Source organism: Aulostomus chinensis, chromosome 16 (assembly GCF_037954235.1).
Source record: "Aulostomus chinensis isolate RoL2024-O1b breed Wild chromosome 16, RoL_Achi_v1.0, whole genome shotgun sequence".
NCBI classification, from domain to species: domain Eukaryota; kingdom Metazoa; phylum Chordata; class Actinopteri; order Syngnathiformes; family Aulostomidae; genus Aulostomus; species Aulostomus chinensis.
The window spans coordinates 12,427,360-12,445,442 of NC_141335.1; the positions used below are offsets into that span (position 1 = coordinate 12,427,360).

An 18,083-nucleotide genomic window follows, 5' to 3' on the forward strand; every position below is an offset into this window, starting at 1 on the left:
TCTCTTTCCATCAAGAGATACTTTATTCATCTCTTGCCGACAGTTAAAAGTTTTCTCTCTGGGCTCGGAATCAGCTTTCAGCGAAAAAATACACATCAGTTTCTATTAATATATAAATAATGTTGATGTAAACACAGAAATAGCATTGGGATTAGATATAAATTCCTCCTTGCAACCTTTGTTTTTCTTGATGAGGGATATAACTTCTTCTTGTCTGGTTCTCACATAGTTTACACACAGATCATGCAGCATGAATCATCTATACAGCGAAACTCTGCCTGAGCCAACATCAGAGCACTCAACCCAACTCTGTACATCATATTTTACATTTCAGGAAGACATTATATTGCACTTTTTAATACTATAAACAGCATGACATACATATCTGGACTTACTAGTGACTGTCTGAACGCTCGCTGCACTCTCAAATACATTACAGAGACACATGCATGTGAGAATTTACACACTCAAACAAACTATACATCATCATCACAGCAAGTTTTATATCTCCTCGTCTATTGGCACAGAGGTTATCTTGATAGTGATAGCGGTTTAATCTGCAGCATAATAATGTCTTCACATCTCAGTGAAGATTAATGGTTTTATCATCTTTACTCCGGCGCACGTCCTCATTCATCAGGGGTCAAGAACAAGCCACATATTCTACATGTGTATCTGTGTGAACACATCGCTTCTGTATTCTCCTTTAAGGAAAAGCTTGATATTTTGCCAACTCAACCCATTTTTCTTGTCTTTCAGAGGAGAAGACCAAAAGACAGATAACACACGAATAAATGTCCTTTAGCTCGGTGCTGGTTATGTCCTACTCTTAAGCATTACTTCAAGCGTATTTTACCTTTGAATTTCTCACAAATAGGTGGCTTGAGAAGATTTTGTCTTCCCCCTCCTGCCTCACTTCTTTGTGACTCCAGGATGGAGACAGAGCTAACCGCGTTTATTTAGCTTGCTGCTGATACAGTAGCAAAACAACAAAACCGCTTCGAAACATCCATTTATAAACTCTTAGTTTTTTTTCTGCTGATTAAGCTGCAGTTTCAGATTATGCACAGAGATCCCTGTTTCTACCCCCTTTACTTTATTCTAGAATCCAGAAAAAGTATTCCAAACTTTTTTATTCTATGCAAATTAATTAGCTTTATGTACCATGTATAATGGAGTTTGTTTCATAATTTTAGCAGCCATTCATGTCTTATGCCAATTTGTCGTCTCTAGAGATGGAGAATCATTATCTTGAATCTGTACAGAAAAGAGTTTTGCCGGAATAATCTTAGGAGTAGGAGTTTCATGATTATTATAATACAGATAAATGTGAGTGGTTACAAACATCTGACTGCCCTCAAGAAAGTGAGATTACTTCCCTAAATGCTCAAAATCTCTTTCCAGTATTTCAGCCTTTGACTACAACAACATTATTTCATTGCTTCTCGTTCACTTACCCACTTAACAAAGAATATTGCAATATTTAAAAAAAAAATGTGTTAAGAAACTTATATGAAGTCAGATGATGTCTTGGAATTAAATCCACTGCTTAACACTCCACAAACTCAGCGTAAATCACCACTGACGAGCGCACTTCTTCTTTTGTTTACTTTATACATTGTTCAACAAGCTCCTTTATGCGCTTATGGCAGTGTTGAGTCATTTTAAACTGGTCAGTCCATCAGCTCCAGGTTGGGTATCCATTCTACTGGGATGAAACATGAAGGCATCAAAAGCACAGGAGGCCGAGCGCAAGCACAACTGACCCGCTGCAGGTCGGTGTTTGAGTCGCTTCGTTTCACTCATCCAGGTAGTAAAATGTTTGAACCAAATGATTCAGTGAGATTTTTTTTGTTTTAAATCATCAAAAGTAAAACATTCGACAAGTAGTTTCCAGTGGATGTTTCATCTTGTGGTCAAGGCTGCTTTTAAAGAGCGGGGTTCTGCTGAGGGTTTGTTTGTTTGTAGCTTTGTGGCTAAAGTGAAGGCAAAGGGCTACACTCCCGGGGTTAATTAAGGGATCATGTTATCAGATGAGCTTAAAGAAAATGACATGGAAATGCTTAAACCAAAGAAAGAAGGGGCGATTCTATGGCAACAGAAATGAAACATACAGGAAGTCATGTCTTTTGTTTGATTTTGCGTGGGTGTGCTGTCTACTGGGATCAACATTTTTGCTACATACAGTTCAGCTCCATGAAAATGAGTAAGAAAGGGAGCACCATTTTCCCTTAAAGATATTGTATTACATTAAATGAAGCCCAGTGCAGGAAGTGTGTCACGTTCCTGTACACGGATTCAATTAAAGCTCTTTTGGTAAACTTAGTTGCCCGTGCCCTTTTAGAAAAGATTTGATCATACCAAGTTGATGTTTAGAATGATCTATTCAAAGTTAAATGAAAACCATATCGCCGGTCTGACCCTAGAGGGTGCTGCTGCTGTGGATCACGGACTAAATGAACATGGCACAACATAAACTGTGCACTATTGTTCTAAAAGTGATGTCTCTAATGAGCAACACGTTCAACTTAGATTAAATTTAAGCGCACGTGGACATTTGTCTGAATTCTTCTTTCATTTAATTGCACTCTTTGATTGCATTGTTTTTTGTTTGTTATTAATCAGTGCAGTTTTTGCATTAAATTTAGTGAGAGAGTACTTCTACACAAAAAGATTTGGCTGCATGAACAAAAAAGTTGCATACAACAAAAAGAAGAGTTTAAGAGCTTGTAATATGGAACTATTGCCAGATCTTAATGGCTGTGTTTATTCCAAATTAAAACTCAACGAATCTACACTGGCTCTCCAACAAAAGCATACACATACCTGCCATTATATATTGCACATATAATCAAGCAGCTGAAGTGATGAGTGTTTCAGCTCTTTGCTATAAATACACCAGACTGTATCTTTGCTGTACTTCATGATTAGCAAGCTTTCACAAGGTAAGACCGGATAAAGGATGCATGCATGCGCCCAGGAAAACCTGGGTTTGCTTGCACAAAGCTATAACCTCCGAGGATATTCTCTGGCCAGGTCGAGTCTATCTCTGCCAGAGTTGGAGTGTGTGCAGGAAAGCAAGGCTACTAGCCAGCTGTATGCATGTGTCTGCCTGTCCCTTTGCCAGTGTGTATGCTTAGAGTACTTGATAGTGTGCGTGTGTGCAGAAGTGTGACCCACAGCTGCGATGTGGATCAACAGTATCCACTGCTGTGAATGGGAACGATAAATAATCCAAGGTGCTCTAAGTTAGCTGTTTGATAATGAAGCCAAATGCATGAGAACAGTGCGCTGAACCCAGCAGAACCACAGCAGGCCCAATTTACAGGCACTCAAAGCGGCGTGACCCCAACCACCTGACACGACTGCAATCATTTAGCAGTACAGGAGAGTGGTGGGTTTCCCCGGAGAGCAGTGGGTTTCCTCCTTCCAGATTTAAGAGCGGCTGCACAGACTTACAACAGCGCTGCCAATGCCTTAGCAGATAGACACAGACAGTGAGCCCCTTGAACACAATCAAGCGCTGACGTCCAGACTAATCAGCGCTAAGCTTGTGGTATCAGCGATTGTCTGACTCATGGAAACAGATGTGATGAAATGAGAGAAGGGAAGGTGAGTGGAAAAAGTGGAAGAAAGCAATGATTATTATTGCGGTTTGGATAGTTCTTGGAGAGTGAAGGTATTCATTCAGCCACTCTGGATATTGGCGTGTGTATGCGTGTGTGCATGCCTGCCACTAAATGTGGGTTCTGTTGAGCTTCTGTTGCGTCTCCAATGTGTGTTCGTGTAAGCCAGCTCCTGTTCTCCAGGTGGTATGCTGTAGGATCCAGAAGGGAGAGTGTAAATGTTGTTGATCACCTCCTCGCCTTTCTCAGTCTCTGCTGGTCTTAGAACCTGGTGCTTTCATGTTTCAGCATGCGGATGTTGGTAAGTGTCCCACTGCCCCTGTGGTGGTACCCATAAGCCTGGCGCTGCCCCTCCAGTCACCGAGCACTGCTTCCTGCTGAAGACATGCTGCTGCTGGGGCTGGAGCTGGCTGAGCCTCGGTCCTCAAACACGCTGATCTCCAGCTGAGAACACGGAACATGTTAAGGATCATGAGGAGGGAGAGGATGCTTCGATACAGGAGAAGGGGCTGGAATAACTGGAGGTTCCACAACATGACTTAAAGAATTACTATGTGTATTGACATGTCATCGCAACATTGACGTCCAATTCTTTTGTGGCAAACCAGGGTTGAACTATCAAGACATGGATATTTTCTGAGTTACAGAACACCTTTGTCCAGTGTTTGTTAGTATTACATTGTTGAACCAGTTATTTTCTGTCTCCAACATCAAACTGATCATAACAAGGGTTCCCAACCATCCCATATTAGCCAGGACATCCCTTTACAGTAGGTCAAATAAATACATCCCATATGGTTCAGTAACAATAAGACTTGTTACAACCAAATATATTGGGTGTTGATTAAGATACAGTAAGTTTGAGAAAAATTAACACAGTAATGAGAGTGGTTTATGATTATTTCTTCATAGGTAGCTGGACATTATTCATGTGGTCCATATGTGGACGGATGATATGAACATGAAAAAGTCATGGCTATTCTAAGATGTTTGCGAGAATGCGTGGCCTTTTCTCTGCTTCAAACAGAGTCCATATTGTGTCAGGAGGTATTGACTAATACATTTTGGTGGTGGGTTAGCGCTGTGACTTGGAGCCTGTTCTTTAAACCAGCTTGGGCCAGGTCTGTGTGATGGTCTACTGGACACATTCTCGCTCTTCCTCCTCCTCCTCTACATGAGGCCTGCCCTGGTATCACGCCAGCTGAAAAAATGCCTCTGATCACAAATATAAAAGAACAAAACATTCAGGTGCCTAAACATTTATTACTTGTTTGGACTGAATGATAGAATAGAGCAAGAAGGTTTGAGTCAAAAGGATGTTTAACTGCATGCCTGCTACAAATTCACTGCCGGTAAGGATAGTTGGCCATTGAACAGCTTCTCTGCTGCAGCTGGAGTTTAAGTGCCTTTTTCAAGGGTACCCTGACAGTAATTTATGGAAGAGGAGGAGTACTTCTTATTCATTCGCCCAACCCAGATGTTTGTAGCATTTCCAAGGCTACTAAGGTGGCCAAACTGGCATCTTTGACATCTCAACTACTGCTTGGGCCTATATCTTCTATTCTTCTACTTGTAGCAAAAAGTAGCACAGAAGGATACAACTCTCATCCCTCTCTCTATGGGGTCTGTGAGCAGCAGACCTCTGGGAGCATAGATCTTCTCATTCTGCTCCTTGATGTATCCGGTTATCGTCTTCAGCACCTGTAATAAAACATGAAGGCCGAAAGGGGTTAGAAAAGGACACAAGCACATCAAGAGATAATCCAGATTTGATTAGAATCGGCACAGACATGATGAAACCTCTGAAACACCAGCAGATGCAGCAGAGAATAATTGGAACAGACATTCCGGACCTTCACTTTTCATATAATATCCATACACCTAGAAGAGGCTAAACATGGGCAGTGCTGCAGCAGCTCTGTACTTTCATGGGTGGAAAAAATGGAACATGGAAGAAATTAGTTTGCAGCTGTTCTGCACATAGTTAGCATATGATACTGACTCTCTCAAGTTGTCTTTATTTTTCCTGAACATTATAATCTAAACTCAAGAGTAATTCCATTATGGTCTAAGTACCACAGTTATTTTAATACACAGTTCCGAGCCACTTGTGTCAAGCAATGTTGCATGAATTGAATTACTACAATTGACGAGCAAAGAGCTTTTCTCTTTTTGAAGTTTTTCCACTTGGCAGTTTTAGTTCCCCAATTCCAAAGATGGCTCTCTCCTTCTACATGCTATGCTTTGGTTAGCTGTCGGGCACTTTGGAAACTCTCTAAAATGTGAAATGCACAGTTTATTTAGATTGCATTGGCACCGTACTGCAAAAATCAGAGCAGCGGAAGAGTGAAGGTGCATGACTTGACACAAAAATTCATGCCTCTATAGCTTCAGCACATACACAGTCATAGTTTGCTCTGGAGAGTACACCAGTATGAGAAAATGCTAAATAACTGTGACATGGTCCCAGGGTGCTGCTGATAGCAATCAAATGAGCACTGACTGATGACCAGTCATGCTAAAAATGACAGTTATTAGCTTAAGTGGGATCATTAGAGCTGCTTATTCAGCCTTGGATATGCCTCTGTGGACACCCACAATGCTGATGTGCCATGCATCTCCTCAAATCTGCCCAACCGTGTCAATCAGCCGCCTCACAAAAACTAGGCCTGATAGAAAAGGTCACTACAACTACATTATTCTGCACTTCTGCATCTTTTTTTCCTCAAACAAGAAATAGTGGTTTAATTATTCAGGAGAAATGACAGCAACATACCCTATTTGTCCAATCACTCCTAGGACACAATATTATCATAATTTCAAAACTTAATTCCGACTGCAAAAATACGCGTTTAACCTTTACGGTGTGATTTATTAAACGTGACACATGCACATCATCTTCACGAGTTTACTAAAGGTCACTGCAGTACACAAGCCTTGAGAGATTAAAACAATAGAGCAACACACAGCGCAGCACTTCTCTGGAATGTCGAAGGCCTTCTCCAGCTGCAGGCACAGCTGCTGATGTAGTGACCCCAGCTAGTGGAGACCAAACCACTTTCACAAATGCTTCCCTCTGTCTCCCACTGGATGATGAACAGCCTTTTGCTGCAAGAAATGTGGGGTAGAATGCGCCGAATGAGGAGCAAACAAAAAGGAAAATGCCTCATTGAGAAGCAATAAAAGCAGCGGTTAGCTTGTTTTGCTTTAAATTAGACAGATCTATATCAGCTATACCTGCAGTTTCACATAGCCAGATGTCCATAAGAGAAACCGGCCCAACCAGTTATCCTTATTAAAAAACACTCATTTGTATTTCTGAAAAAAAAAAACAAAAAAAAACATCATTGTCATAGTTGGTGCTAAGTTCAGGATGCAGCAGTGATATGTATGGGCAGCTTATATATTTCTATATGTTGTATTACTTCAAAACTATTCACCAGACAGAGCAGACTTGAGTTTCTTTACAATCCGAATCACTGCCCAAAACTTGCATTTTCAACATATGAGTTGCAACAAGCTAGGCTTCTGATAAAAAAAAAAACAGTAGAAAAAGAACTGTCAATCAATGAAAAATGAAGAGAGGAATTGCTTTTTGTTGGACAAGATAAAATTATTCTTAAGAGGTATTGGACATGAAACACACTGTCAGTAAAAAGTGGGAATATCCATAAAGATGTTGGCAGCACAAAAAGCTGGTCAGTGACATTAGTTAAAGATTCACTAAATCAGAACTCTTTGTCTTTTTTTTTTTAAAGAGGGGTCTTTGTTCTCCAGGTTCGGACATTTAGTAATTTTTGAAAAAAGCGAAAAAATGTTTGAACTTTTGACATTTCTATCGAAGTTTTTCTCATAGGATACTTCAAATTGCACATCAAAATACACAGCAACAGAAATTGTTGCCGTTGCTATGTAACTTTAAGAAATGTCGTGGCATCACGACTTGATAAGAGGTTTTGGTTTACAGGAATTTCTATGACATCACTGTGTTAAATGTCTTCAGTTAAAACCTTCCAACAACGGCAACCAAACATTGTAGAGAAGAAGCAAGCAGCCACACAGAGGAGAGCTCAGAACAAGAGCTTCACTATGGTCCGGATAAGAGGCCGGTCCTCTCCCTGCTGCTCACTGTCATGGGAACTTAGTCTTCTTTGGCTGAATCACAATATGACAGTGAATAATGGAAGAAAATAGGAGATAAGAGGCACAAGCTGTAGAGTGTGTACATAAATCTGTTCTGACAGGTTGAAAGTAATCAGCGTCCTTTGATAGGGTGAGATGTAAGCATCAAGGGCCTCTTGGTGCTCCAGTGAATCTGGTCCACTGGTGTGTGTGGCCTTTTTTTTTTTTATCAGCACACACAAATAACGTGCATGCATCAACATCGACTTGGGTGGGTATATTTGATTGCCATCAGTCATACTGTCATTGAGCCAAGTAGATGAAGTTAAACAAGTAAATAAACACCTCTCCAGCGAGGCTGATAGCATCTTAGCGAGCAACTGATGGAGAGATGAAAGGAGCCTCAGACCGAGTCGTTTCTGCTTGGGTTCAACGCAGCAATAAGCATTCAGAGCTTCTTGGTCAGCTCTCAGAGGTTCTAAAGAAATATTTTTAAAAAATGAAAAAGCAGCAAGACCAGAAAGATAAATGTTGTGGGTGACAGAGATCAGAAAAGCAAGGCATGCTTGGACTGCAGGTATACACCTATAGCCACAAGAGCATTAACGAAACTGACTGTGTGTGTGATTGTGTGTTCCTGTTCCATATCGGTGAGCAACAAGCAGCGGCGAGGTTTAATCACCCGCCTTTTCTCAAGACGGACATTTGGGCTGTGCCGAAAGTGAAGTTGCCTTGCCCACCGACACACAGGTGTGGGATTTGGAGCGTGTTTGAAAGAGTGGAGAGACAGCTGAGGGGAACATTGTGCAAGAATCAGATCGTATCTCCCTGCCTTTTTTTTTTTTGGCTCTGATGCCTTGTGTGAGTGGGTGTAAATAGCTGTGTGTTCTGACCTCAAAGAGCCACAGTGCATTAGAGCACACAATTGAAAGCTTTTGTGTCTTTGTGTGTGTGTGCGTGTGTGTGTGTGTGTGTGTGAGAGAGAGAGAGAGAGAGAGAGAGAGAGAGAGAGAGAGAGAGAGAGAAGAGAAAGAGAAAGAGAGAGAGAGAGAGAAAAGGCCAAATATGGTAATATTTGTGGCATATTTCTTATGGCAACACTTTGTGGTTAGCATGTCCACCTCACAGCAGCAGCATCCTCCTGCTTCCTGTGCTCGTTTCCTCTGGGAGCTTCAGTGCTCTCCCTCAGTCTGAAGACTTCCCAAATGCAGAGGTGGTAATTTATAAAGGTAGAACAACATGCTCAAGGTCTAGATGTGATCAAATTCCATAACCATGTATGCGTCAAACAGACGCTGGCCTTCACAAACAGCCTGGAGAGTCTCACAAGACTCTCTGGAATAGTATCTGAAGGACTTCTGACATATTTTGAACAGTGATTAAATTGCAATAAACAGGTCACTGAAACAGGTCAAACATTGATGTCATGATGCAGATTTGTACAAACTCATACTTTGTCACCTTTTCCACAAGATGGCAAACAAATTTTTAAAATGCTTTTTTTCTGAATGGAGTTTTGATTAATTCAATGACAGTATGTTTTACAATTTTTGTTGTACTATGCTACATAAATTGTCCTATCATGAATGGAAAGTGAGCTTCTTCCAAACGATCTTTCTGCGCTGACATCATCGGTGACTGTATCATGAAACAAAACAGAGCCTTTTGGTTTGCAAATGGAATTCTCAGCTAGATCATCTCAGGATGATTAACTTTGAGAACATTATTTTATTGTAAGGGCTTCTCTCAATTTATTATTTTTATTGTTGCACTCCAGATTTATCATCGTGTTTTATTGTCTTAATCCTTGTCTTGTATTGCCTTGTAACTTCACATTTCCAAGAATACAGAAGTATCTTTGCCTGACTATTCCAGGGTATGCCCCAAGCATGAGGGTATCCATGGTGGTTATTTTGGAACTGTACTTTCTTTTTTTCTAGTCAGTAGTTTTTAACTCCTCAACTGAGAAACATTTTATTTTAGTCACTTCTCCCTTGAGAGCATCCCAGTGAAATTGTGCTTCTTCTTTGTTTTTTCTGTTTTTTGTTTTTTCCCACTTCCATGTCTAATAACTAGTGTACACATCATTTTATATATAAATGATTCATTATCTTGCTTGGCTAGAAATGAGAGTGGAACTCAAGCTTGTGTAGGTGTGTAATATCTCTCAATGACTGAGATTTATTAAGAAGAACAGTGTGAGTTTTATCCATCTGGTTCCAGGTTTTAAAAACTTCAAGCTTTTTTTGCAACACTGCTCTATTTCTGGACCAAAAGTTGCACTGATTAAGGTCATTTGGTTCATTCTTAAATACGTACTGGTTTATTACCTTTTCATAGCGGGTCTCCATGCAGAGGAAGATGATGTAAGCGGTTGCACAGGCCAGACATCCCTCCAGGTAAGACTGACCTCCGATTTTTTCAGCCTCTACATAATATGAGTTCAGGGTCTTCACTGTCTCCTCAAACAATGTCCTCTCGATCTACTTGCATACACAAACAAACAAACAAACAAACATGCAAACAACCAGGTAGAGGTATGGATGCATGCAGCAACTTTAGGCAAAAGATGAAAAATAGAATTGTCACAGCAAACAGACGCTGTTGAATTATTTACATTAATGATGTCTATACACTGTGTTGACCCTCACAAAACACAAGTATCTCTCGCCAGCCGAGGTAAACATGACGTGAAGATAAAAAGCTTCTCTCTTGCCCTTTCATGCTAGAAGACATAAAAGCTGCAGTGACACCTTTATTCTACTTTTTTTCGCGGAGCCAAAACTGCAGGATATTTACACATGTAGTGCATCAAGTATGTGTTTGTCAGTGTATGTGTGTGCTCACCCTGTTGTCAAGCTCTGAGGGGAACTTGGTCTGGAAACGGCACACGGTGCCTTCACTGTAGTCTCGCTGTACGAACACCTTGGTGACCAGAGATGCGCTGTGCCTCAGCTCCTGCAGGTTATGGAACTAAATACAAAGATAGAGAAATTAAATGTGTGCCAAATATGTTTTAGGGCCAATCTCCCAAACAGAGCCCATAGGTTCAGAAGTGGCTTCTAGTCCAGTATGTTCCTCTAGCAAGTATGTGCATAACAAACAGCAGCTTTACACATCATACACATAAAAATACACACATGCAAAACACATGAATATGCTGAAGTAATAAGGAGAAGCAATGTTTTTGTTTTCAAGAACAGTCATTATCATTTAATCATGTGAAAATGACATTAAGGAAAAAATAAATTATTACATAGATCTTTTGTTTGTTGACATGTCGTGTCCAGTGGGACTGGTGCTATATAATGTAATTATGCAGCAAAGATAGTGAGTTAGTAAAACATGTTTAAGTTCCATCCATCCATCCATTTTCTTCTGCTCATCCTGTTAAGGGTCACAGGGGAGCTGGAGCCTATCCCAGCAGCTTTCAGGCAAGAGGCAGAGTTCACCCTGGAGGGGTAGACAGTCCATTGCAGGACCAACAAATAGACAGACAACCATTCACACTCATATTCACACCTACAGTCAATTTAGAGTATCAATCAGCCTCGTCCCCTCTTGATGTCTTTGGACTGTGGGAGGAAGCTGGAGTACCAGGAGAGAACCCACACAGGAACAGGGAGAACATGGAGACTCACACAGAAAGATCCCGTGCCGGAGGAAGGGCTCGAACCCGGAACCTTCTTGCTGTGAGGCAACAGTGCTAACTACTGTACCACCGTGCCGCCCCATGTTTATATTGTAAAGTCAAATTGAATCTCACAACAAAGGAGGTCTTTTTTCGGTGGCATTTTGTTTTTTTGTCAGTAAAACCTATGAAGGAAATCTTACCAAACCTGATGGAGGGCTCTAGACATTTTCCTCCCATCCATCCATTTTCTACGGCACTTATCCGTCAAGGGTCGCAAAGAGCCACCTGGTGGCAAAAGGTAATTTAAGGGTTTTTAGGTTTTGTTTTGTTTTTTACTCTTTGACGTCACATCTACAAGCTGAATTTAAGACATAGTTCCATCTAGCAATTTACAGAAAGCAATCATGTAACAAACACCAAAATTCACTGTGTTGTCTTAATGTGATTTACTGCAACATCATATATACAGTAATAAGTGTGTGTTCTCTGGCGCCACCTAGGAGATGGAAGGATGTGATATTTGTACCAAAGTGCACATGTCAGTCTGTTTCTTCATGTACAACCCAAATATAAGATTTCACCTCCCTGCGGCTCTATGGAACAGCCCTACGCGTGGTCACACGCAAGGATCTTATCAAAAGATGCGGTTTAAAATCCACCTCTCAACTCTGACAGTGACCTGCACAGTGTTTATTCAGACTCGATCAATAGATTCTGTACTTTCTTACAACATCATTAACAGTGCAGGGATAATTTACTCTCCAGTGTCACTAATCCCAACTGCGGTACTTAAAAAGACTTCCCCTAAAAGCACTTCCATGTTGAGTGTCTGTTTTACACCCAAACAGTCATTCCCCTGAGAGGCACACAGCAGCAGGCAAGTGGGCCAGCGTAAACTCATCCCCCGCTGATCTAAATTACACCCCTCCAGAGGACGGTGATTAGGAGAAGCACGGAGGAGTTGAGAGAATAGAAACAGACATTAGGTTTTTATTCATTTTCAAATGTTTTTATATTAAATGTAGTTTAGAGAATGTGTAAAACGTGCGTGCAGCTGTTGCTTTTCAAATGTAATAATTATTAATATTGCTCTAAAGATATCACAGCCAAAGTTTAGTTAGCTACTTTTGTAGTGTTTTTATTGAAGGAAAGCCAAGGCTCTCTTAGTGAGGTTAGCTGCATGCATGAGCCCTCTGGAACCATGGCTATATAAGCATTCCCAGTACACTGCCAGCTTTTCATCTCTATTTTAGGTGTATCACTCACAACCAAGAATAGCACCCAAGCAGCTATTTTTGTCTCCTAACAGCCAAACTCATGTCACAGCCCAAGCTTTAAATATCCTTTTTTCTTGGGGGGGCATCTTTGTATCTCCACCTCTTCTTTCTCCTCCTCTCTGCGCTATCATTGCACCATCGTGATGAACATCAAGTTACTCTATTAATAGCAGCAGTTTTCTACACATGATTGAGCATCATATATCAGAGTAAGAAGCAGGGTTCATTAGTGATCCCCTCTAAACATGATTTGAGGCAAAATACGCTTGAAATAATAATTTGTGTCAGGAATGGGGAGAAGAAGGAAGGAAGGGAGACAAGAAGAATGAAGGCTGAAAGAGAACAGCACTTGCTTTATTCACAGTTCTAAAAACGTATGTGATTGAAAGAGCAATAGGAGCATTTATGTGGCTCTGAGGAGAATATCCTCAACACTATAGCTAACAGGAGTTCTGGAAGCAGCCCAGGGTCATAAACGTACCAGCCTCCCTTTCACTGTCACATGCGCTGGGCTCACATCACAGTGTGTTTGCCTGTAAGTGACCTACTGACCTCTGTTGTACATGCAGCTCACAGCTGAGCAAAGCAGGCAGGGGTCGATCTAGTTCCTAACAGAAGACGTCACAGGAAACCTCGATCGCAATGTGCCTGGTTTCACCGAAGATGGAAACTTGGTGTTCCCAGTTGGTACTTGACATGGACTGATTGGCCTGATATGATAGCCACAGATGATAACAGATAAGTGTGAGACTATAAGTATACTTGAAGAGTGCAAACCTCTATCAAGGTCTTAGTACTATTTCTGGAGAAATAAATACAATTGTGTGTAGGCACTAGAATGTTTGATTATTTTACTGCAGTTGAGTCAAAGGGTCCTGGCTCATTACTTGGTAATACATGAAACTGCGTTTTAACAATAAAAAGAGTTCAAATACAATTCATATTGGCAGAAATGGGTTTGGTAAACACAACAGACATCAGAAAGGCGGTCTTATCAGACGATCTGAATCAGCTCAGAACACGTAGTTAGGCTACGACTGAAATCAGATGTTGCCATGGTGATGCTAACTGCTTAGTTTCTATTGAACGAGATGAGGGTTCTGCTTAGACACCTTTCAATTTCTAGCTTATGACTCAGTGACAGACTACAATTATCACCTGCAATTTTTTATGAAGGACAAGAGACTTTATTAAGAAAATGGTGAAATATAAAAGTCTTTAAAAAAAAAAAAGAAGCGACATCTACCAATGTTAATTAAAACAATGTATGGGGAGAGAAATTTTGGCACTGGTCCCATTGAAAAATGAAACCGTTTGACCTGATAAGGGAAACAATCACATCTAGAAACGTACAAAGAACACACATGGGATGCATTCACCTCCATCTCCTTTGCTTTAACTTCCTTCCTTGCTTATAAACAACCAAGGGGGAATTCCTACTCAGTCTAAGTCATATATGCACTCATCTGCAGCTTAAAATCAGTTAATTACTCCTCAACACTCCTAACTTCACCTTGAATAACCAGAGAACCCAGGTACCTTACAGGCATGTGCTCTCAAAGTCCTCCAACTGTGCAGCATGGATGCTGAGGGACTTCACGGGCTGTTGATGTTACGGGCAGAGTGGCCTTGTTAAAAATGTTAAATGTTTTCTTTTGGCTGTGTGCTGCTGTTTACTTTCCTATGTGGGAGATCGGTGTTCAAATCCAGTCTGTTCCTGGATCTAAATATAGAACAGAAGCAGACAGCAATGGTAAAGTGTCACGCTGATCACACAGGACCCCATTAAGAAGCCCTGCATCGCAGAACTGCAGAGTCTGACTTCTCCTTCCGCCCACGCTTCTTTGACTTTTCCTTGAATTGATTTCTACATTGAAGGCAAATAAACAAAATCCCCAAATCACAGAGGAAGATATCAGTTTAAGAGCGTGATGGATTAAACACAAACATAAAAGATGCTCCAAAACTCACGTAGCAACCACGGCCATTATTGTGGCGTTAAAATGAGATAATGAGATTCAATTTATACCGAGGTCATGAAAAATGTATTATGCAGGATTTTCTTGGAGAAATTCCACTCGTGAACAAACACTGTTGCATTTCCATATTTATGAGCAGAAATAGCCACCAGCTGAGCAGAAACATAGGGCTTAAACTGCTCTACATCACTGAAAAGTAAAGGATAGAGCAGCAATGACTTCTCATGTCCAGGAATGATGATGTTGAAATAAAAAGCCCACCTTTGAGGTGTTTGTCAAATCGTCTAATACCCACCCCCAACTTGTTTCCAAAGCTTGAAAATTCCACTTCCACTCAAGTAACACATAGCGACAGCTTGGGTGAGCGCTGCCAGTGGGCAGACATCGCAAAGGGCACACGCAATTGCAGCACGCACAGTAAATGCACTCAGTTGTTAGTCTCCTCTCACAGCTCTTTCAGCATTCACTTACTCAGCTCGCGCTTTCCGGAGGTCTTTAAATCATTAGACAGTGTTGGAAAAAAAAAAAAAAAAACCCAGAAAAATTTCCATCACAACTCTGTGGAAGACTGTCAGACCAAAACTAGAGGAGGAAGCCCCTGGATTATTGTCTCAGTAAGAATTTGAGTCTGTGCTTTAGCAATTATTCCACACTAGCTGAGCCAGAGCTAATCTGCCTGAGAGAGGGAGATCTGGCAGTTAATGGATCAATGCAGCACAGACTGTCTGCAGCAGGAGCAGATTTTACCTTAGACTGTTTCTGGTCATTTGCTCACTTGGCATACAGTAAATGTCAAGGAGTGAGCTCTAATAAAGTAGATATAGAATAATGAGAAAAATGGAGGGGGCAGAGAGAGAGAGCGAGAGAGAGAGCATGAGAAAGAGAGAGAGAGAGAGAGAGAGAGAGAGAGAGAGGCTGATGGTTACAAACTGCAGCAGCCTGTTCACATTAAATATGCCATGGATAATTGATAGGCCTTGGACACTAAATCTGTCCTGGTTCCACAGTTGTGTGCACATCCCAGTGAATGTGTGTGTGTGTGTGTGTGTGTGTGTGTGTGCGTGTGTGTGTGTATGTTCATATAATTGATGGAGTTTGGACAGGGGTACTGGCAGATGAATTCACGGCCATTCAGCCAATATCTTGCAGGCAAATACAGCAAGCATGAATCCCTAAAGCTCACCTGCACCAGAAGTAAATCAGGTGTGTATTACTACTTCAATGATGGAGTTTCGATACTGTGTCAGCTGTAAGGTTACGTACAGTTGCGTCAAATTGACGTTATTATTATTACTAACACAGCCTTGGGTATTATGGTGACATCGGCAAGGACACAAAGGGAGAGGGTAGGACTGATGGTGCTGTTTGTTGTAGCTGGTGACACACCAAGAGCATTTCTGTCATATAGATTCTGCAGCAGCTACTGTATGTAAATGCCAGTCATGTTGAGAATATTCAGCTGCTGAGGCTGATTCAATCTTTAAAACGCCAGAACAAAACCTTGTCAGGTTGCTGTTAAAGTATGACAGAGGAGACAGAGACAGACAGTCCCTGCCCGAGGTGCTGACGGCTCTATCATCTCATCAGCGTCCATCTCAGCTAATTGACAGGGAAGCATGCATGACAATAAAATGACTGGTAAAGACATAAATTAAAACACAAAATAATGGAGAGAGAAAAAAGACTCAGCTCTATTAGCTCATGCATGTCTCACTGAAGACATTGTAACAGTATCTGCTTCTGCCCATACAGAACAAGGCTCGTCCAGTCGGCATCATCATCACACAAGTGCGACCAGAAACAGACGTTACTGCTCATTCAACCGGAATCTCCGATGATAAATGTAATTTAAGATAATAATTATAAAAACAATAAATCCTCTCGGGTTCAGCTCGTGAGAGAGTGAGACACCGTACAAGCGAAGAAGACACATGTCTTACCTCTGTCGCCATGTTGCAGCCAGCGGGTGCAGGAGCTGTCCCGTGCTGAAGACGACCACCTTCTGCTGCTCGCGCTGAGCGGGACAACGCGACTGCTGCCAGCAGGTTGGCGGGCTCGTGAGCGTGACACGGAGGTGTGTGTGTCAGAGTGCACACATGAGAATGCGTGAGAATGTCTGACAGCAAAAAGCGGGTGAGTGCGTCGGCTGTGCCTCCTCTCAGAGGTCTGATAAGAACCGAGGTGGGAGGAAGTCACGCTGGTTACAAGTCGTTGTGGTGAGGATCAACCAGGTCACATCTATTCTAGTTCCTGCTGCAAGTCCAACAAGTCACGGGTCAAGTCTGATGAACTCATCCAACATTTCAAAACAGCTGTAAGACAGTGTAGAGTTTCCCATATTCCCATATTAGATTATGGTGTATTAAAGAGACACGAAACCAGGAGAGAAAAGGCTCCACGAGGCATAGTGAAGACCAGAATCACCTCCTTCCAGCTGCTAAATGTAAGCTATGTAGCACCTTCCAGTGCTGATACTTTTATAGTCTATGATTAATAATGATTAATCTTTTTAATGTGTTCGTTTGGAGGAAGGTTTCCCTCATCATGCAGTATTATTTAGCGCAGCCTCTTTCGCTCCTGTTGTTCAAAGTCAAGCAATTGACTCCATAAGGGTATTTAATTCGACCCCTGTTTTTTTTGCCCAGCAAACAAGAACCAGGCAAATATTGATTTATTGACGGAAAGAAATGAATCAGTACCATAGGTAGCAGTATATCCCCTTAAAAACATGGTTCCAATCAGACTTTATTCCAGTTTGCCCTTGTCAAAAGCCAAACTTAAAGGCGAAGAACATTAAAACGGACAATTCCTTCAGCTGAGACATCATAAACCTCGTCACTTCGTCCGTCCAGAAATGTGTTGAATTCACTCACAATGTTGTAACTCCCTCCACTGTTTGCTTTTGGACTTCTGCAGCAGGACCTACAGAACAAGCCAGTGCGAGGCTGATTGAAGCACATATATAAATGAATGAATCCCCAACAATAGAACCCAAGTATGTAGTTCACTGCAACAAAAAAAAAGGGGGATATCAGTTGGACCACAGCATTTACATGTATTTTAAATGACCAATATTAAGCTACTTTTTCATACATTTAACCTCTTCTCCAAACGGGTGTACAAATAAATGTTCTAATTATCTATAGGCAAATACGAACCCCAAAAGACCTAAACACATTAGCAGCGTTAAAAGAAGTGCGGTTCGTGTGATACGCAGTGAGAATACAGATGTGCGAGACGAACACGTGCGATCATTCGAAGTCACAGTGACGGTCTGTGGTGGAAAACAAAGAATATCCCTGTGATCACCTGTCACTGCATACAAGCTTTCATTTATTCACACTGAAATCTATTTTCATGTTCACGTTTTTGCCCCAAGCATTGCTGCTCTTCCCAACTAGGACAGGTTGGTGTAAAAGGTACGCACGCCACCAACACCCCCAAC

At 41.4% G+C, this 18,083-nt stretch overlaps 1 protein-coding gene across 1 annotated transcript; it reads right to left on the reverse strand.

The window, feature by feature from the left end:
• On the reverse strand, positions 1 to 16,721 carry LOC147247525 (golgin subfamily A member 7B-like). The gene is made up of 5 exons (XM_086181083.1): positions 16,579 to 16,721; positions 10,596 to 10,721; positions 10,079 to 10,231; positions 5,226 to 5,327; positions 1 to 4,070 (listed from the first exon to the last, which is right to left on the reverse strand). The coding sequence occupies exons 1-5, from the start codon at positions 16,588 to 16,590 to the stop codon at positions 3,984 to 3,986; spliced, it is 480 nt and encodes a 159-aa protein (XP_086037209.1). The 5' UTR covers positions 16,591 to 16,721; the 3' UTR covers positions 1 to 3,983.
• Positions 16,722 to 18,083: the final 1,362 nt, after the last annotated feature.